The sequence below is a fragment of the Dromiciops gliroides genome, chromosome 3 (assembly GCF_019393635.1).
Source record: "Dromiciops gliroides isolate mDroGli1 chromosome 3, mDroGli1.pri, whole genome shotgun sequence".
Taxonomy (NCBI): Eukaryota; Metazoa; Chordata; class Mammalia; order Microbiotheria; family Microbiotheriidae; genus Dromiciops; species Dromiciops gliroides.
The window spans coordinates 534,002,584-534,024,603 of record NC_057863.1 but is presented as its reverse complement, the minus strand read 5'-3'; the positions used below and the strand labels follow the sequence as shown (position 1 = coordinate 534,024,603).

Genomic DNA, 22,020 nt, shown 5'->3' with positions numbered 1-22,020 from the left:
CAACCAGCAGGTTATTGTTAAATAGTCCAGGGATGTAGTGATGAGGGCCTGCACCAGACGATGGCAGTGTCAGAGAAGAGAAGTGGGCAAGGTTAGTTCTCTGTCAGCTACTCACCTTGTTGCCAAACTATCCCTTACAAAATGTTTCAACACTAGTCACCAACCCTATCCCCAGCTCAGGTAAATCTTGCAGAGAGTGGCACTTAACCTACTCCAGCCTAGATAGAATAATAGAGCTGGAAGAGACTTTAGCAATCATCTAATATAATTTTATAGCTAGAGAAATCAAGTCCCAGAGAGATTAACTGCCTTGTCCGTGGCCACCTGGGACTAGAACTCACCAGTCTAGCACTTTCTATAATACTGTGTTGACTCTCAGGTTCTAGATAATCATTTGGTAAATTCTAACATTATTATTGTTCAAGGTGAATTTTTAAAAATAGCAACAACAAAAAAAGGCAAACATCATTTAAAATTGCCTATCAAATCTGTATATTTGAGTATAATGAATAAAGCTGGGGTTAGATGACATTGATTCCACCTCCCTTTGTCACCTGTGGTAGTCTACCACAAAGGCTTCTTAAACTTTTTCCACTTGAGACCCCTTTTCTCTGGAGAAATTTTACTTGACCCCGGGTGTATATGTATATAAAATAGGGTATACAAATCAAATGTCTACTGGCAAATTTTTCACGACCCTCCCCATTTAGTTAATTGACAGTTTAAGAAAGCTTTGGTCTATCAAACCCCACCAGGTTCCTGTCCTCAGCCCACTCATAAGCCATGGTTCTCAGATATTCCCAGGTTACCAGATGGGTCAAGATGGTAGTGAAGGAAACATCTGGCTCTGTTTTCCTCTCCCTTCTTATAAGGATGCAACACTTCCCAACATCTCACCTCTTTGGTATGTTGACCATGAAGGGAGTAAGTGAACGGTCAGTGAAATAAAGCACTTTAGTGCAAGCACTGTTGTTGATGGTTGGAGAACTCTGTGAATGAGGCAACTCTGCAAAAAGAGAGAGAATCTCGTGGTCAGGACACCGGTTTTATCCTCGTGCTGACCCCAACTTTGTCATCCAAATGTCCAGGCATCTGCCAGGTCATGGCACAGCTCCCTTGCACCTATCAACATGCCATACACATAGGGAATGATTCAGAGGAACTCAATAGTGGGGCCACGAGGAAAAAAGATGCTTCAGACATGAACTCTGCCCCCAAGAGCCCCGGATCCATTCCGAACAGTGCTGCCAGGGGTCAAGGTTTTTGATAAGAAACAAACAGTCAAGTTTCAGATGAAAGCAAAAGTATACAACAGGAGGTGCATACAGATTCACAATATGGAGATCAGCAGTAAACTATGATTTTGTTATCCTTGTGTGATTCAGGAGAGGCTATTTATTGGGGCAACAAAGACTTGTGAGAACCCTGGTCCTTAAAGACAAGGAGGAGTTCCCCATCTGAAAGATATGACTTATCCTTCCCCTAGCTGTAGGAGTTCTGAAGCATGTCTTTGAGCTCCGTGTCTTACCTTTTTCCCATGCATTTTTCCAAAGATTGTAAATGGCAGCTAACGATATCTAGCTTTAACTTTCACAGAAGGTTACTCCGAACCCACTGAAAAACTGTTATCCTAAAAACCCCAAATTAGAGGAATTTGTGTTAGACTAAAAATTCTCCTTAAGCTCTTTTTTTGTTTGTTTTTTTGTTTTTTTGTGGGGCAATGAGAGTTAAGTGACTTTCCCAGGGTCACACAGCTAGTGTTAAGTGTCTGAGGCTGGATTTGAACTCAGGTCCTCCTGAATCCAAGGCCAGTGCTTTATCCACTGTGCCACCTAGTTGCCCCCTCCTTAAGCTCTTAACACTTTCTTCTTAAGTTACAATGGACTTTTAATACTGAACAAATGGAGTAACTGTTCTGAGAAAATGGGTCAGATGGACCACTGGGAGAAATAAAATGGGGCGGTGGAGGGAAGGCAAGGGTGTTCTATATGGCTATCAAAGAATCACAGACTTTCAGAGTGAAAGGGGTCTAATCCATACCCTAAACACATCTAAAAAGATGTAATCCATCCTTGGCCTGAAGTACAGGGAGGGGGAAACTACTACCTCCCAAGCTGGTCTATTCCACTTTGCAAATGTGCCATTCTCTTTTTGCATAATAATCACCTTTAATTAGCTGGCAGCTGATACTTTTGAAAAAGCTAATTGCTGAAATTGCCTGTTTTGATACTCCTTTGTGAAATATTAATTTTAAAAATGAAAATATCATTGGCAATTCTTCACTATTGTGACTAAAAGACCATTTGTAATTTGAATAGAGAACTCAGTTTATAGGATTTAGGAAGTTGTATATATTTTAAGTTACATATTACATATGAATATCTGTATCTCTCTATACACATATATACATGTAGGTATGTACATATACATTGTATATGTACATAGCAAGATACAGATCTCTCTCATTCTCCTCATCCTCACCATCTACTTTCTTGCTTAGTCCTCTAAAGGTAACAAAATTTCCAAAAACTTAGTCCAGTCTACATCATTAAATCTTCACTAAACTGGAGAAAGTGCTAAAGATAAGACAAGTGGAAGAATCAGTCCAAGGAAGGCTGAAATAAACATTTAGAAACAAAAAGAAAAAAAATCAGTTTAGGTATTAAAACTTCCATGCCTACTTACAAAACACTGTTTGTTATTCTGTAAACCACTGTTGGGGCAGCTAGGTGGAGCAGTGGATAAAACACTAGCCCTGGATTCAGGAGGACTGAGTTCAAATCCGGCCTCAGACGCTTGACACTTACTAGCTGTGTGACCCTGGGCAAGTCACTTAATCCTCATTGCTCCAAACAAAACAAAAAAACAAAACAAAAAAACCCCAAAACACTGTGACCAGGAATCAGACTGAAGTTTTATGAAGACATTACTATTCAGGGGAATAAAGGGAGATACTTGGAGCCAAAGATTTGGGGAAATACTAATAGGCTTATAGGCCTGTTTGACATATTTCATCATGAATGTTTTCTATTTGTTTTGTAAAAAAAAATATTTCTTTATTTAAACTTCTAATTCTTTTTTACTACTTCACATTTTGACTTTTGATGACTTAATTAATATATCTGTTAGTATAAAATTGTATATGCATCAAGTTTCACATTCTAGGTTGTAATATTCTGTACTTTTTATTGCTACTGATGTTAAATAAATTCCTGACCTTTTTGATGTCCTGAATCCTTTGGCAGTCTGAAGAAGTCTAATACTACAGTATTGAAAGAAATGCTAAATTTAAGTTAGTTTAATGAAAATAAAGATATAATCTTTTTTCCCCAACCAAATTAATGGACCTCCTGAAAGCTATCCACGAACGACTAAGGGTTAAGAAGCTCTGGGAATGGGGCAGCTAGGTGGCACAGTGGATAGAGGACTGGCCCTGGAATCAGGAGTACCTGGGTTCAAATCCGGCCTCAGACACTTAACACTTACTAGCTGTGTGACCCTGGGCAAGTCACTTAACCCCAATTGCCTCACTAAAAAAAAAAAAAAGAAGAAGAAGCTCTGGGAACTAGACAAAATGCTAAGTGTGAACAGATGTGAAAACCAGGAAGTAAAATAGAAAATGAAACATCAGACAATAATCTGGGTATACTTTCAGAAATTTCCAAAAGAACAGAGGAAAAAATGCAATAAATGACCAAGGACAAAGCATTTTACTGCCAGCGACAGGAGAAACATGTCTTTCGGAATCCTTGCCACTAGATGGTGCAAGCATTTTGTAGCTTTAAATGATCTTCTAAGGTCTAAACTAACTCAGCAGGATAAAGAATTTTCTCATTGGTTTTTTGTCATTGCTCTGATTTTTCTCTTATAACATAACTAATGCAGAAATATGCTTAATGTTATTATATATATATATGTATAACCTATATCAGATTACCTGCTGTCTAGGGGAGGGGGGAGGAAGGGAAGGGAGGGAGAAAAATCTGAAATTGGAAAGCTTGTATAAACAAAACTTGAGAACTATCTTTATATGTAACGGGAAAAAAAATACTTTATTAATTAAAAAAAAAAAGAATTTTCTCATTGAACCAAACACATGACTTCTAAGCAGAGATATCTATGCTGTTCAGTCCAGGATAATTTGCACCTCTGAAGTTTTGATTTCTTCTTTTTTTTTTATAAATTTGGAGGTTGGGTTTGCATAATTCATAAAGGCATTTCAAATCTTTTTAAGCCATTTCCTTCTTTATGTAAGCTTACAAAGTCTTGTATTTTTCCTTAAGTTCTAGATATAATTAAGTTCTACCCTTTCAAGGAGAGCAAAATACAAGTAAAAAATACGGAACCTGTGTAGCTAAAAACTCCAAACTGCCAAAAATTTTATGTTCTTTCCCAAGTGATTAACAGAAACAACAAGATTAAACTTTTGCTTAAATTTCCAGGAGTCCCAGCTAGCAATTATTGGAAAAATGAACAATTATGTTGTAGGGGTGGTGGGTACTCACTTGAATTAAGGGGCCAGGACTCCCGGTATTCACTACCTCTTGGTGATTTGCCCCGAACCTGAAAATCCAAACCAAGAGAACCAGTATCAGTATAGTCCAATTTCCAACAAATATATAGGAGATATATAAGTAAATTAATATAATTTTTAAAATGTACTTAAAATACCCACACCTTGCCCTGTCACCAGCCACCACATATCTCTTCGTAAAGAACAACAAAAAAAAAAATTAACCACTAAACATGTTTGCAGTGAACTGTGCAAATCATCTGTGATTCTTTGGGGTCAAGAATGCTGTCTCTAAAGAAGACCCACACTGCAACCAAAAGGAATGGTACCGTCAACTGCAGGCCTAAACAGTCATTTTTCATCAAAAACAGGCCCAACAGGAAAAAAAGCAAAATTTAAACTGCAATGCTCAGCAAGTCAACAAATACAGCCTCACATTGTATCCGCTAGCCTCATCTCAAAGCCTCTCTAGTGCCTGCTCCCTCTTCCCTAAAAGAGGGACAGGGTTACCCGTTTGTCCTGTTTCTTCTGCATCTCCATGACATGCAGGCGCTCCATGAGGCTGGAGATGCCTTGCTCCAGGCTGTCGATGGTGTGGTGTTGGGGGTCATGGCCACTGAAGCTGTTACGCAGGCTCCGAAGAGCATCTCGGACAAGCTGCAGATCATTGGCCTATGAGTGAAATGGGTTTCTCGTCAGCAAAGGCTACTATTGCCATTGCAATAATCATGTCAGCTTGGGAGGGCCAGGCCTTGCCAGTTATCAGACTAAAGAGGATGGAGAAGAAGCCTCAGGGACACACTTTTTATCACTGTCCTCATTGTTTGCCTACAAGGGAGGGAGGGAAGAAGGGAATTTGCAGAGTAACCTCTTCCACATTAACAAGTACTTGCTTGCTCTTAGTTTCGGATCATTAACTTTTCATATCACCAGAGCAGTTCTAAGAGGGGGGAATCTGGGACACCGAAGAGACAGGATTTTGGCCAAGCCCAGGACTGAGCACTGTTCTAATATGTGTTAGTGTGGGAGACCTCAGCTTAAAAATCTAATTACCTACCCCTCTGTGGGCAGCTGAGGCAGCTCCTTTCCCAGACATTGGGAGGAAAAATCCATTGCTTTGAGCATTGTGACTGTTGTAGTTGGTTACCTGCTGAAGCAAGAAAAGGAAATGAAAACAGAAGAGATGCTTGTTATGGGGAAGGATAAGACCATAGATAGTGATTTTTAAAAAAATTCTCATTCTAGTTTCTGCCCTAGCTGTAGCAGTCAGTGCCCAAGCATCTGAGAAAAAAAGATAAGCTTCCCTTCTAACATCAGCTGTGTGGCTTCTTAGGAGGGAAAAAAATGTCCTATGGATTTTTGTTGAGCCAAGGGGCAGAATTTAGGTCTTTTTCCCCATATTGGAAAATACGGAATGAAGACCCTAAGCCTGACACACTGATATTACCTCATCGGCATCTCTCTTCATACAGTGTGCCAAGAGGACATCCTTATGTTCCAGTTCCCGCTCTAGATCGAACTACAAGGTCAAGAAAGCCAATTAGAAGAGGGTTGCTTCAGGTCAGCAGAGTGGTAAAATTAGTTGGCCACATGCCCACCTGTTGGTAATTGGCCTCAGACAGTTTTCTGAGTGCTTCCTCCAGTTTGCCCTGGTGCTGCTGTATGAGACGATCCTTCTGCCCCAACTCTTTCTGCAATAGAAAGGGATGAAGAGCTTTCAAAAATACAGCATGATGGAGCTAGAGCAGATGATTCGTTCTCTCCCCATGCTCCTGCAACCCAAGGAAAGGACCACCTGCTGAAGAAAAGTCCCTTGTGAGTCCTGTTCCATGAGGATGAGATGATAAGAAATGGAAGATTTCAGGGCAGCTAGGTGGCGCAGTGGATAGAGCACCAGCCCTGGAGTCAGGAAGACCTGAGTTCAAATCTGACCTCAGACACTTGACATGTACTAGCTGTGTGACTGTGGGCAAGTTACTTAATCCCAATTGCCTCACCCCCAAAAAACAAACAAACAAAAAAAGAAACGAAAGATTTCCTGGGAAATAATATGAAGAAAAGTCTAGGTAGGAAGAAATAAGTAATTTCTGTCATCCTCTGGCTCTTTCAATCTTGAATTTTCATCTCTTTATCAAACCCAGATCTACCAAGAAACTAGAACAGCTGCTGCTACCCCCAATTCTACCTTTAGGGGAACCATGGTGTTCCTACTTATCTTGGGAAAATGTAACTAAATCTCCTTTTTCCTTAGATCAGATTTGAATTTTTTGAAAAGATCTTCAATAGGTAAGTAAAGGAAGAAAAGAAATTAGAAAATCATAAAAAACATGATATTACAACAGATTGCTTATTTTACATCTAGACTGGCTTGACTAGTAGCAGTTTACTGGCTCTAAGCCCTTCTTTCTTTTCCTCACCTCAAATATGTCTAGTTAGATGCTAGAACAAGTTATTCCAGCTCCTATCTCAAGGTATATTTGGACTGGCACTAATGCTGGATTCAGGGTGGGGTCTTAGCCTCTATTAGTTCCTGTTTTTACTAATTACAAACCTCAAAATAAAGAAGTTGGGCTTAATGAACTCTAAAGGCCCTTTCACCCTCTCTGGGTGTGGGCCCCAGGGTGAGGCCACCCTCACTGGCATAGAAAATCTTCCAAGATTCCTCCTTAGGGCTTCAGGCTACCTTATACTAACCTTGCAGACATATCCATCTACCTTTTGGAGACCTGGAGTCCTATCCTTACCTTTGACCTTTTTCCTCTCAGTTTTGATTTTTTGTTAAGACATATTCATTAGCTCATCTAATCACACAAAGTTAGAAATGGCCTTAGAAGTTATCAAGTCCTATCCATTATGGGTTTTTTTTTTTTTTTTTGCAGGGCAATGAGGGTTAAGTGACTTGCCCAGGGTCACACAGCTAGTTAAGTGTCAAGTGTCTGAGGCTGGATTTGAACTCAGATCCTCCTGAATCCAAGGCCAGTGCTTTATCCACTGCACCACCTAGCTGCCCCCAAGTCCTATCCATTATGAAACATAAATCCCTCCCGACAAAATCTCCAACAGCTGATTATCAAGTTTCCCCTTGAAAGCTGTTAGGGTTGGGGCAGCTAGGTGGTGGAGTGGATAAAGCACTGGCCCTGGATTTAGGATGACCTGAGTTCAAAGCTGGCCTCAGACACTTGACACTTACTAGCTGTGTGACCCTGGGCAAGTCACTTAACCCTCACTGCCCCACAAAAAAAAAAAAAAAAGAAAGAAAGAAATCTGCTAGGGATAAGGAGCATACAATCAATACCTTGGGCCAGTCTGTGATATTTTGGGTCGGCTCTAATTATTTGAAATTTCTTTTTCACAGATTCTCAGAGCTGGAATGACCCTCAGAGGTCACCTCTATCTGAACCAAAAGTTACTCTACAGCACACTAATGGCCTCATTGTACATTCCCCTGGCCAAATTCCATCCAGAGTACTGTGTTTACTTCCAAGCACCACCTCTTTGAAAGAAAAGTGGTAAGTTTGAGAGTGAAGACTGACGGAAGGAAAAACCTAGAGGAGAAAAGGTTTAGAGGAGACATGACCTTTGTCTTCAAATATTTGAAGAGCTGTCATGGATAAGAGAGATTAGTCATCTTGCTTGGCTCCAGAGGACAGATAACAGTGTGACAGTGGAGTTAGAGATGGATTTGTTGTCTGAGGGCTTAGGCTCCAGTCCCAGGGCTTCTACTTACAACCTGTGTAATCTTGTCTTGACATCTCTGGGTCTCAGCTTCCTCTCTGTACAATGAGAAGGCTGAAGAACTCTGACATTGCCCTTCAGTGGCATGATTTCAAGGCCCTTCTTCATGCTTATCACACTCTAGCTTATTATCAGTGTTTCTCTTAAAATGTGGTAACCAGAAATGAATGCAATACCCTCTGTGGTCTGACCAGGGAGAATACTGTGGGACTATTACCTCTTGTGTTCTGGAATGCAGTCTTCCTTTGAGGCAGCTTAAGATCCTATTACCTTTTGGGGCTGCCATATCACATTGGTGAGCTAGCAGTTTATAAAACTCTCCAGATCTTTTTCAGATGGACTGCTATGGAGTGATGCTTCCCCCATCTGATCTTCGTGAAGTTATTTTTTTGAACCTAGTTGTAGGTCTTCAAATTTAAATTTCATCTTATTAGATTCAGCCCAAGTCAGCTGAGAACTTTTTGATCCTGACTCTGTCATTCAGTGGGTTTGCTATTCCTCCTAGATTTGTATCATCTGCACATTTAACAATCATACCATCTATATCTTCATCCAAATGGTTGACTTAAAAAGTAAAACTAGTACAGAGCCAAGAACAAATCCCTGAGACACTCTGCTACAAACAGCCCTTTAAGTTAACACTGATTTAGGGGCAGCTAGGTGGTACAGTGAATAGAGCACCAGCCCTCAAGTCACAAGAACCTGAGTTCAAATCTGGCCTCAGACACTTGACACTTACTAGCTGTGTGACCCTGGGCAAGTACTTAACCTTACTTGCCTCAAAAAAAAAAAGTTAACACTGATCTATTAATGACTGTTCCTTTTGGTCCTGTCATCAACCAGTTTGGAATCCAACCACTATCTCACAATTTTCCTTTTTGCCCATTTGACTCTGGCAAATGCTTCGGATGAGCTCTACCTACAGCTCAGTCTTGTAACCCTGTTATAAAAGGAAATGAGGTTAGTCTGACATGATCTATTCTTTTTTTTTTTTTTTTAGTGAGGCAATGGGGTTAAGTGACTTGCCCAGGGTCACATAGCTAGTAAGTGTTAAGTGTCTGAGGCCGGATTTGAACTCAGGTACTCCTGACTCCAGGGCCGGTGCTCTATCCACTGCGCCACCTAGCTGCCCCTGATCTATTCTTTATGAAGTCAAGTTAAGCCAAAATCTGCATCCTTTTAGCTTCTTCTTTTTTTTTTTTTTAGTGAGGCAATTGGGGTTAAGTGACTTGCTCAGGGTCACACAGCTAGTAAGTGTTAAGTGTCTGAGGCTGGATTTGAACTCAGGTACTCCTGACTCCAGGGCTGGTGCTCTATCTACTGCGCCACCTAGCTGCCCCAAGTTACTGCATTCTTAAAGCCCAATCAAAGGCTGCTTTTTCAAGGAAGCCTTTCCTGATCCCCACTTCACTACTGGCCTTGCCTCTGGCTATTGTCTCTTTCCTTCCAGATCACACTTAGCTCTTGGTTTTGTAACATTCTAATGAATTTATCATGTAATAGTAGCATAGATTATAGCTATCTGTGTTGGATTCTTGTTACTCAGTTGTGACCAACTCTTTGTGACCCCATCAACTATGTTTTCCATGGAATTTTCTTGGCAAAAACACTGGAGTTTTTTACTATTTCCTTCTCCAGTGGATCACCTTTTGTCAGAACGCTCCACTATGACCTGTCTGTCTTAGATTATCCTGCACATAATAGATTAAAGTTTCATTGAGCTATACAAACCCCTCTGCCACAAGGCAGTGATACATAAAGGGTTTTTTTTGGGGGGGGGGCCAATGAGGGTAAAGTGACTTGCCCAGGGTCACACAGCTAATAAGTGTCAAGTGTTTGAGGCCGGATTTGAACTCAAGTCCTCCTGAATCCAGGGCTGGTACTTCATCCACTGTACCACCTAGTTGCCCTGAAGGGCTTTTTTTGGGGGGCAAACAGGTATTGAGTGACTTACCCAGGGTCACATAGGTAATAAGTGTCTGAGGCTGGATTTGAACTCAGGTCTTCCTCTCTCCAGGACTGTCACTCTATCCATTGAGCCACTTAGCTGCCCCAGCACAAACTCTTTTTTTTTTTGGCAGGGCAATGGGGCTAAGTGCCCAAGGTCACACAGCTAGTGAGTGTCAAGTGTCTGAGTCCAAACTCAGGTCCTCCTGAATCCAGGGCCTGTGTTTTATCCATTGCACCACCTAGCTGCCCCTACAAACTCTTTTTTTTTTTTTTTAGTGAGGCAATTGGGGTTAAGTGACTTGCCCAGGGTCACACAGCTAGTAAGTGTCAAATGTCTGAGGCCGGATTTGAACTCAGGTACTCCTGACTCCAGGGCAGGTGCTCTATCCACTGCGCCACCTAGCTGCCCTCGTCTTATTTTTTATTTTTTAGTGAAACAAACTCTTAAGAGTACAGGAACTGTATCTCATCTAAACTTTTTGTACTTTAAATGTTTTCTGCATATCATAGGATTATGGATTTAAAACTGAAAGAGACCTTAAAGCTCATTTAACCCAACTCCTTCATTTTACAAGTTAGGAAACTGAGGTCCAATAACTAACCCAACAAGTAGTAAGTAGCAAATCTGGGATTGGAGCCTAAAGCCTCTGATTCCAAACCCAGTGTTCTTTTCCACTGTGTTACACTAGAATCTGGAGTCAATTGTCTTTGTACTGGCTATTTAGAACCAAGCAGAATAACTCTAATCTGTCTTTGACATAATTCTTCAAGTGGATGAAGATAGAGGTCATGCCCTTTCACAAGCCTTCTCTTTTTGTTTCTCTAGAATCCAGTGGCAACTATTCTCATTTCTGGAGCCCAACCAAAGCATTCTATCAGTACCTTCTAACAGCCAGCATCTGACTACTGTCTCTTCTTGTTTCAAATCTAGTTCCCACTGTTGGAACTCTCACCAAATTCCTATTTCAGGTCTAAGAGGCAACTACCTCTTTACTTATTTACACAATAGTGATAACAAAAAAAGACCTGAGCTCAATAAAGTGAACAGGTTATGCCAACTTCCTCATTCTAAGATGACACACATAGAATCTTCCACAGTGCTTTTAAATGGCTTTTAAAAAATTCTTCTACTATAAACTCAAAGTAGAAAATTAATTTTCGTCATCTGTAAAGTAACAGTTATTTCCTCAGATTACTGCAGAGCAATAAAAGAAAATACAAGAAGCATTACTCATAAGAGCCCTGACTCGATACACTAATCTGGCTATTCAAATAGGTGCAAAAAAATTTAGGAAAACAAGTAAGAATACTTTACATTTCATAGTCTCTAGAAAGTTAGACTTGAAAGACACAGTCTAGTCCAACCCTTTTATTTGATAGTTGTGGAAACTGAATCTACCCTAAGTGCTCCCACAATTAGTTATCAACAGAGCTGTGAGGAGAACTCAGATCCTCTGACTTTTGATCCAGTGCTCTTACACCATACCATATTGTATAATGTCAGAGTACTTTCATAAAGCACTTTTACATCTATTATCTTGTTTGATCCTACTAGGAACTTTGTGAATTAAATAAGGAAACTAATATTTTCATTTTTGATGAGAATACCGAATTTCGCAGGGTTATGGGGGCCCAACATGAGACAGTGGCAGAAACAAGATTGGAACCCAAACCTTCTGATTCTGAGCAAAGCACTCTTTCTATCATACCATACTGCCTCCTGTAGGGAACCACCATCTTTCCAGTTACCCAGGTTGGTGACCTTGGTATCATCCTCGATTCTTCATTTTCCTTCACTCTACATATCCAATTAGTTGAGTGTTGGAGAATGTGTGTGGGAGAGGAACTAAGAATCACGACAAAAATCAAGTAGGAGTGAACAAGAAACACAAAGCCAAGGGGGGAATGGATGACTTCAATTCTTCCTTTCAGTAGCAGCAATGGGAAACAACAGCTCATTCCCCAAGAGATAGATGGGAATTATTTGCCACCCTAGTTCCATTCTTACTTTGTATTCTCCTAAGAGGCGGCTCCTTTCATCCAGTTTCCTCTGAAGATCTACCTGTAAAGACAAGAAAAAGGTTCAGCATAATGCTTGCCAACCCAACACGGGATAATACAGCTATCTGATTATGTTAAACAGCATATCATGTTGCTTGGGAAAATAGTAGAGGCCCTTTCCCTGTTTCATCAGAGACACACTTGGGCTGTAGATACTTTCAGCCTAGTGTCTCAGGGTCCTCAAAGTTGCTGAGGGGCCTATGGCCTTGGGTGTATCTAGGAAGAGAGATAAACTCAGTGTAATATAAGAACACACACTGATATTGGTAGTCTGGGGCCCTTCATATTGTGTTCAACAAGGTCACCTGTCCCAGCTTCAGTCTAGAGATTCTTCACATAACTCACATTCTGGTTGTGTAGTTCATCCTTGTCCATATTTGCTCTTAAAAGTTCTTGTTTAAGCTGAAGAACAGATGTGTCCTGTTGAGTCAATCTCTGTTGCAAAGCATCCTGGGAGAAATTATATTTGAATGTGGTTATGCTCCATTATTTGGTTATTGTTAAGTGTCTACTTTGTGCACTGTCATTCTATTTGGCTTTGTGGTTATTGTGGTCTCTGCCCACAATAATCTTACAACATATTTGGGAAGGTAAAACTATTAGTGAGCAAGAAATCTGTCCCTATGCCTTACTCTTCCCTATTCTTGCTATATCTCAAAACCCTTGACATCATTCACCATTCTCTTTTCCTTTCCTCCAGTCTCTGATGAAGAGACTTCTCCTTGTGCCAGCCATGGCCAATGGCAAGTACCCTTTAATTACAAAGTACCCTTGATTCCATCTCCTCCCATCTTCTCTAGCAAATTTCATCCCCTTTCATTCTAATCTTAAATCTCTAACAATTAAATCCTTCCCTGCTATCTACAAAAACACTCATCTCCTCCACCCTTAGGAAACTTTGAGGGGATACCCTATCATCCTATCATCCTTAGGTGTCTCTCTCCCTTTTCATATCCAAACTCCTAGAAAAAGCTGTCTCTACTCCCTCCCTCCATTTTCTCTTCTCTCATTCACTTCTCAATCTTTTTTAGTTTGGTTTACAACTTCATCTTTCATCACTCTCCTGAAACTTCTCTCTCTAAAATGACCAACGATCTTTTAATTACTAAGCCCCATGACCTTTTCTCCATCCTTATCACTGTCAACCTGGCTGCAGTATTTACCACTCACCGATGACCGTCCTCCCTTACTGGTTCCTCTCTCCTTTCTGGCTTTTAAAAACCTGCTCTCTCAGCTCTCCTCCTACCTGTCTGACAACTCCTTCCTAGTCTCCTTTGATAGGTCATCATTCAAACTCCTCTTCTATAACTGTGGATGTACCCCAAGGCTCTCTTGGAGGCCCTCTATTCTCTTCTGTCTCTATACTCTCTCATTTGGTGATCTTATCATCTCCCATGGGTTGAAAGATCATCTCTATGTAGTTGACTCCTAGATCTTTATATTCAGTCCTAGTCTCTCACCTGTACTCTAGGAAGCCCGAATCTCCTGCTGCCTACTGTACATTTCAAACTGCATGGCCTAGAGGCATCTCAAACTCATCAGGTCTAAAACAGAACTATCTTTTCCCAACTTAAAACTGCCCCCATAAACTTCCCTTTTTGTTGACAGCACCACCATTCTTCCTGTTACCCAGGTTTGCCACCTTGTTTGATTTCTCATTTTCCCTCACTCTACACATCCAATCATTTGTCACATGTCTCTACCTCCACACATCTCTCAAATCTGTCCAATTCTAGTCACTTGGCTACCACATTGGTTCAAGACCTCATCATCTCCTGCCTAGAAAAGTGCAATGAATAGCTTCCCAACTGGCCTCCCAGCCTCAAGCCTCTCCCTACTCTAATCTATCTTCCACATAGCTGCCAAAGTGATATTCCTAAAGTGCAGGTCTGACCTTGCCATTCCCCTAATCAGTAAACTCCAGTGGCTTCCAATTGTCTTTCAAATCAAATATAAACTCCTCTGTTTAGATTTAAAAGCCCTTCACATTCTTGCTTCCACCTACCTGCTTACCTTAACTCCCTTTCCCACACATAACTCTGCAGTTCAGCTAGACTGACCTCACTCTTTCTCATACATGATACTTTTGACTGATGGACTTGAAATCAGGAAGATTTTGGTTCAAACTGTGCCTCAGACACTTACTAGCTGTATAATTCTGGATAAGTCCCCTAACCTCTCTGGGACTCAGTTTCTTCATTTATAAAATGGTAGGGTTGAATTAACTGACCTAAGGTCCCTTAAAGCAACTAAATGGCAAAATGGATAGTGTGCTGGGCTTGGAGTCAGGAAGACCTCAATTCAAATCCAGCCTCAGACAATTACTAGCTGTGTGACTCTGGGCAACTCACTTAGCTTCTGTTTGCCTCTGTTCCTTCAACTGTACAATGGGAATAATTATAGCACCTATCTGCTGGGGTTGTTGTGAGATCAAATGAAATATTTGTAAAGCACTTAAGTTCTTCCTTCCTTTTTTGCTGCCTTCCTCCTTGTACTTCCTTCCCTTCCTTCCTTCCTTCTACTACTACATTTATGATCCCACAATCTCTGATCTTAGTGCCTTTCCACTGGCTCATTTCCAAGACTAGAATGCATTCCCTCTACATCTCTGCCTCTTAAAATCCCTTGTTTCCTTCAAAATCGAACTCAAGTACCTCCTTCCATGTGGATCTTTTCCTGTTTCCCTTCCCACCTCCCACCCTAAGCTGCCAGTGCTCCCCCCACAAAAAATGCCATTTATTTATATTCATATGTTCATGTTCTCCAATAGAATGGAGGCTCCTTGAGACCTCTTTCATTTTTGTCTTAGTCTCTCCAACACCCACACAGTGCCTGGTATATAGTAGGTATTGTATAAGTGCCTACCGACTGACTGACAGTATGGAGAACAGACCGGAATTCATTAACATAGGGAATTCTGCTGTGGAAACAACCTGCTCTGATACAGATCCATAACTTGGGAGTAAAGTTGCTAGGGCCCTGGCAGACTGTGTGACCTACGTAGCTATACAGCCGGTATGTGTTAGTGGTAGGATAAGAACCCAGGTCGTGCTGACTCCAAACCTAGCACTCTTGCCAGGCAGGCAGAACCTCTCAGATTGTGAGGTACATACAGAGAAAATGAGACAATATTAGAGTGTGCTTATTTTGCAACACAGACAAAAAGAAATAAATCAAAGGAGTTAGAAAATGGAGGAGTCGATGAGGACTGAAGTTATCAAAGAAGATGTTACAGAAAAGGACCTGGAGGAGGGAGTGAAGAGATGGGGGAAAATCTGAAACTGAAAATTAAAAAAAAAAAATAGCACCTGAACTAGGTCTTGAAAGATTGAGATATAGATAGGTAGGAAAAGAGGCACTCCATATGGAAGAGATAGTTATTTTATTAACTCATTATAAAAAAATGCAGGATGCACAAAAGAGCCTTTAAAATCATCTATGAGGATGGCTTCAGAGACTTTTACTGCAGTCTCACTTTCCACTTGTAGTCATGGATATTGGGCAGCATTTCCCTGATCTGGGGATATATTGACCTACCTTTTATTTTCTCCATCCCACAGATGATAGAAACACAATGCAACTTGTACTCTGCGCAAACATGATGTAGTATTTGTTTGGGGGTGGGAGACGGGTAGGAGGAGCTGAGGTACAAAGAGAAAATATATGCCACATTTTTCATGTGTGGCAATAACCTCAACAGTTCTGAGTAAGAGAATCACCCATCTGAGATGCCCTTGGCCTTCAATGCCCTATAATTATTCTCTGGCCAATGAATGGAAGATAAAGGAGGATGGACATGGTTGCCATAGAGCTGCAGCCAAGCTAGTATGGAGACTCTGGTAGCCAGAAGTACACAAGAAAAAGAAGCCTCATCTGAACAGAGAGATTCCATTGCACAGATGGAGTCAGTGCTTAATACAGAAGCTTGGATTTCTCTCCCCACTCTACCAGAAGACAAATTTCTCTCTTAGGGAGTCAGGTGAAAGAGTTAGTTTATTTCTTTTTACCTTTATTCCCTGCAAGTTTCTGACTTCTTGCTTGCATTTCAGCAATTCTTTCTGAAAAAACAGTTAGTTAGATTAGATGACTTTTGCCATTTGTATTGTCTCAGAAGCATCACCTCCCCCTGTCTCACAGAGAGCAAAACAATGAGGACATTTCATGACAGAAAACAAAATGAAGGCTGAATTCAGTCAGCAGTAAATGATAAATCACAAAATCGCTGGCAGAGGTCCACAGAGTCATCTCCAGCCTCCCCTTGGCTGCCTGAAGAACTACACAGACCCTTTTGGGACATAAGGGAATTTCAACCCAGTAGATTCCAGACCCATTTTAATGCTTAACAATCTTACCCGTAGAAAGCCTTCCATATATGGCCTGAAGTGTCATTGCTTAAGTAACCTAAATCCCTCTTCCTAAACATAAGATATGTTAATATGTGTTTTGCCAATATTATTAGATTATTTTAGTTCAACGTGATACTGGGCAAAGGGCCAGAGAGCTCCTAAAGACCAGTCAGTGCCTTCTGGGGAACTTATCATTGAGATGAGAACATGTTTCCTCCCCCAAAGTCCTCCTTCAATGCCTCATCATGTTGGGGAGGAGACCTTGGATTCTCTTAGGCTGTGCCTATAGAGTACAACAACCAAGGCATACAAGCTGGATGGGCTTTGAGGGCAGGCCCAGGGTTGGATGGGGGTTAGAAGTGACTTAGTTAAGTTCTGAGAAACTGGTCACAAGAATTATTTCATGGTAAATATAATGCATGTGTATGTCTAGGAGTCTATATCTATAGAACAGATATTTAAAGAAGGGAAACCCCATGGTCCTCTAATTCCTTTTCCTCCTACTTCACACCAGGAGTTTTGGAAACTCTCCTACTTTAAGAAACCTTGAATGTTATTTGAGAAAAGCAGTCCTCACTGACCCTAAATCCTTTAAACAGGTTCCTCCTCCAAGTTTATTATACATATACATAGCTGTACCTTCAGGTCCTGATTTTCTTCCATGCTCTGGTCCAGACGACTTTGGATTATGATCTAAATATAAGAGAAAAAGAATTTTTTTATGCCGAAAGACTACTCCTCAGATGAATGAGACATACAAAATCTCAGGGTGAAAGAGGTAGCTCACCAGTTGCTCCTCAGGGTTGGCTCCTGGTTCAAAGAGAGCCAAGGGCCTCTCTTGTTCATCTTCAGGCAGGGACCCATTAAGCAGTAAGGCCTGAAAATCAACGAAGCCAAAAATGAAATGTGACCCTTCCAGTCAGGTGACTTGTGTCAGATGAGTCAGGACTGAGCCCAGCAAGCTTAGTCCCTAAACTGAAATCACAATCCAACTTTCTGTAGAAAGTCCTCTATACCTTTGGCTGCTCCTTTATTCTTGCAGATGCATTCTAATCTTGGGACAATCTGGAGTTCTAACACTACCATGCGCCAAGCCTCTATCATTTCTCTGAATTCACCTGTATCCTCAGCCATAAAAGCCCCTCTCAGTCCCAGGAGGTAACTGGAGAACAAACCCTGCTTTCAGGAATGGTTGGAAGGATTTCAAATCAGAGCTGCTCGAACTGGCTTTAACCAACAATACAGGGAACCAAAAACAGAGGTTGTTTATGCTGGCTTTGAAAAGTACTTTTCATGAATCAATTGGAATGTATCTGAGGGATGGGAGAGAGGTTAACTGATATAGATTTTTTAAAAAATCTTCATTCTAACTTCCCAAGGTTACTTTGAAGATTTACAGAGAAAAAGTAGGGAATGTGTTTGTATGGAAGTCATATGTCCTCATTCATTTCAACCCTCTACTCTGGACCTTACTTTTTTTTTTAATCAAAGGATCAGTTATATAGCAGGGATTGATTATCAGCTGAGCTACAGATGATAAGAGAGGCAGTTTGAAGAAGTGGACTGTGCTTGAAAACCAAACTGGGTCACAATTCTGCCAAATGAGATAAAGGATTACATAGGTCATATAATGTTACAGCAAACATCTCACCATATTAAAAAGATTAAGTCTGACCAATGGCTTCTTTTCAGCATCCCAAAAGAATTTGAATTTATTAAAAGAGTATGATCTGAAACTTCAGGGTTCCAAGTAGAAAGGCTATGGAGCATCTAGAAAATGGTTCACTCTTTAACAATGAATTCCTTAACAAGCTTTAACTAAAGATATATCAATGGGTGAGAAATCTAGGCTCCAGTTTTGCTCCAACTTAGCCATCATTGAAACCTTTAAGAAGTCCAGAGGATGCTATGAGCTCTAAGCTGTGTCTTGCAACAGAATTCAATTCTCTTCATAATTATGTGACGCTAAATTAACAAGCCTCTCTGTTTGCAGGGGATATTGCAATGTTGATTTTCAGGCTGATTCTTCATTTTTCTGACTTTCTCATCAGCGAGTGGCTCTCTCCCTATTGGAGGAACATAAACCTTCTTGAGAGCCAAATGATGGATATCTATATTCACAGAATGCAAATGATCCTGGGGAAAATATGTGTCAAGTGCATGTCCCAAAGTTCTTCCATGGTGTATTGCCATGTATGATTGTATAACCTAGGAAAACATTTCATTAGTTATTATTCCTGGAGTACTGGGGGAGAATCTGAATTACCTTTAAAATAGTGAATCAAAAATGGAAAAATCAACTATTCCTCTCCAGTTCTTAGGCAATATATACTCCTGACTTCCCCAGTCCCAAATGCATACATTATGCAGATGGATTTGGCCACTATGCCAATCTCCTTTTCTCTTTGGGAACCTTTTGTGTCCCTTCTCTGTCATCGGCTGGCTGGGAGCACCCCATCCACCGCCTGCCTGCTGCTTGCGCCACACATACAATGTGGGCTTTGTTTACGTGTCCATAAATATTTGACAATTCAGAAACAGCACCGTTCCCAGCACAAATGAAAAAGATTATTCCTAGGCAATTTCAGGGTCGTCAGCACATTACTCTCGGCCCCTCCCAAACCAGGGACAGACATACAAAAACAATGAAGTATGGGTCATTCGGTGTGGGAATTATGTCAAGTAGGTCAGTCAGATTCTCTGAGGAGATTTGCTAAACTGGCCCTGCAGGTAGAATATGGAAAATGTTCTAGGGTTTTGCTTCTCTTAAGGAAAACCTACTCTACCCGGCCACGAAAATCTAGAATCCGTGAAATTGTAATGTACATGACTGGACAATATCGCTGACCTGGAATTAAACTGAGAATCTAGGGTGATGGCTCCAAAACTACTTTTAGGATAGTTCCTAAGAGAAACTGCACAACTGTTCACTGTGTCTTTCATGAAATTGCAACCATACTGTACCCCTGCAGTCACCTGCAGGAAGAGAAACCTGTCTCTCCAGAGCATAAATCTGGCATGTTTTTGGGGGAGGGGAAGGGCTTCCCTGAAACCCTAGCTGCTGAGATATAATAAAAAATAATTCCATGCCTCTGAAGTCAGAAAACTGAAATATTTCCTTGTTTCTGTTCCTGTCTGCTACCTGTCTTCCTCTCTCTCAACCCCAAGTTTAACTTTGACCTCCTATAAAATGAAAACCAAGTTATTTCCAGCAGACATAACAGAGGGAGGAAAAACAAGTAAATCAGCAGGTTATCAGGAGAAAACCCAAGGAAGCAAGCTACCTGTAGTCCAGATATCATTTTCTTTGCCTCCTCCATTTCTTTTTCTAAGTGTTCCTGTTGTTCCAGCAGCTGGTCTTCCCATGAAGTCTCTAGATAGGTTCCTGGGCTCCCTGCTAGCCAGTCACGGGAAAATGGAGAATCTGTCTCCTCTACAAAGTGAAAAAAGGGAGTATGGCTCATGTTGATGAACAACAGAAACCTTCTGGGAAAGAAGGTTCCCAGAGTTGTTAGGGCTGTGGGCCCCTTGCACCTGCCGTCACTGCAGGAACTGGAATCTCCACTAGGGAGTGTGTGTGTGTGTGTGTGTGTGTGTGTGTGTGTGTGTGTGTGTGTGTGTGTGTGTGTGTGTGTGGTGTGTGTGTGTGTGTGTGTGTGTGGTCAGGGTGGAGGTAATGGGTGAGAACAGCTTTAAGCAAAGCACCTTCCATGACCTCCAGCCTCAAATCTCAGGGGAGCTGCATATATGCTCTCACAGAAAGGGGAACTGCTGCCCTGGGAATGGCTCACATTTCTTTTTTGGCACTGTGAGAGGGAAGTGGGAAGATATCTCCCCAGTCAGCATCCATTTGGAATGGTACATATGTAGCAGGCTGCTTTGGTTCTCAATTCCACACATGTCCCTCAGCTCAGATTCCTGGAGACTGCTCATAGACGGTGTGGATGGAAGGGCTACCAAACGTAATACATTTTCTTCTAGCTACTTCAGAACTTTAGCTGGGCAACAATCATTTAATCCTCCTTTGTTCCAACAGTCATAAATACTGAACCCCGCCTTCAACATACATCCCTGGAGGCAAAGTACACAGGAAACAAACCAGAAAAATACTTTCCTGCCCTCACAAGAGTTTTTATGTCCCCAGAGCAGGCATTGACAGTGCCCAGGCCAAACTCCTCATCAGAAATTCCCTAATTTGCAGTAACATAGCTTTAAGAGCATATCTTGTAATCCCAATTATAAATGAGACAGCATAGCATAGTAAGAGAGAGACAGAGAGAGAGAGCTGGCCTTGGAGTCAGGAAGACCTGGGCATAAGCTCCTCTGACACATTCAGCCTGTGTGACCCTGGGTAAGTTCACTTAACCTTTCAGTCAGTGCCCCTCTCTAAGATATCACTGGGAGCTCTCCACATACCAACAAAATCACAGGTCTGGTGCTTGATGCTAGATAGCTGATCTGTAGATAGCATTTTAAGGTTTAAAAAATATTTCTAATGTTATCTCATTTGATACTCAGAACAACCTGGTGAGGTCAGCCACTACAGATATTGTGATCTCTACTTTACAATAGAAGGAGCTGAGACTTGGAAAGTTTTAGGGGTCACCCATCTAGTAAGTGTTGAAAGCAGGTTTCAAACATGGGTCTCTCCTGACTCCAAGTGCAGGGCCCTTTTTTATAATATCATTCATGTCTCCTGTCTTCATATGAAGACTAAAGTTAGGTGGAGTAAGGGAGAATGACATTTAGGTTTTATTTCTGAGGTCCTTAATCCTATTTCTTCTTCTTGGCTGAAAATCCCAAGAAAGTATCATCTGTTTTGTTTGATTTCTTTTTTTTTCCTTTTTTTTGGTGAGGCAGTTGGTGTTAAGTGACTTGCCCAGGGTCACACAGCTAGTAAGTGTCAACTGTCTGAGGCCGGATTTGAACTCAGGTCCTCCTGACTCCAGGGCCGGTGTTCTATCTACTGTGCCACCTAGCTGCCCCTGTTTTGTTTGATTTCTAATCTGTTTTCTCTGTATTTTGTGAGAGGGAAAGGGGAGTAGTTAATAGGGATACAGGGAAGAACAAAAGAAAGGGAGACCATTCCTGTTCCTCCCTCCTGACTTCAAACTAGTTGTATGTTCTCTGTAACATCTTGGCTCATATTCAGACCTCAATCGAAGATCACGGAAGAAGAGGGAATTCTCTAATAAAAACTAAATAAATAAAAATAAACTTTAAAAACAAATTTAGCAGGGCAGCTAGGTGGTGCAGTGGATAGAGCACTGGCCCTGGATTCAGGAGGTCCTGAGTTCAAATCCGGCCTCAGACATTTGACACTTACTAGCTGTGTGACCCTGGGCAAGTCACTTAACCCCAATTGCCTCACCAAAAAAAAAAAAAAGAAAAGAAAAAAAAAATTAAAAAAAAAAA

At 41.2% G+C, this 22,020-nt stretch overlaps 1 protein-coding gene across 3 annotated transcripts in view; it reads right to left on the bottom strand.

Moving 5' to 3' along the window:
- DIXDC1 (DIX domain containing 1) overlaps window positions 1-22,020 on the bottom strand; it is a 32,522-nt gene that overhangs the window by 7,255 nt on the left and 3,247 nt on the right. The window contains exons 3-14 of one of the 3 annotated variants that reach the window (XM_043995209.1): window positions 19,890-20,038; window positions 17,393-17,482; window positions 17,245-17,298; window positions 16,267-16,317; window positions 12,605-12,709; window positions 12,207-12,260; window positions 6,112-6,204; window positions 5,961-6,032; window positions 5,571-5,663; window positions 5,024-5,185; window positions 4,506-4,563; window positions 898-1,006 (exon numbers count right to left, since the gene is read on the bottom strand). In XM_043995209.1, the coding sequence (XP_043851144.1) occupies window positions 898-1,006; window positions 4,506-4,563; window positions 5,024-5,185; window positions 5,571-5,663; window positions 5,961-6,032; window positions 6,112-6,204; window positions 12,207-12,260; window positions 12,605-12,709; window positions 16,267-16,317; window positions 17,245-17,298; window positions 17,393-17,482; window positions 19,890-20,038 (1,090 nt within the window). The remainder of the gene's footprint in view (window positions 1-897; window positions 1,007-4,505; window positions 4,564-5,023; window positions 5,186-5,570; window positions 5,664-5,960; window positions 6,033-6,111; window positions 6,205-12,206; window positions 12,261-12,604; window positions 12,710-16,266; window positions 16,318-17,244; window positions 17,299-17,392; window positions 17,483-19,889; window positions 20,039-22,020) is intronic. The other 2 variants (XM_043995210.1, XM_043995211.1) reach the window with 2 other exon arrangements.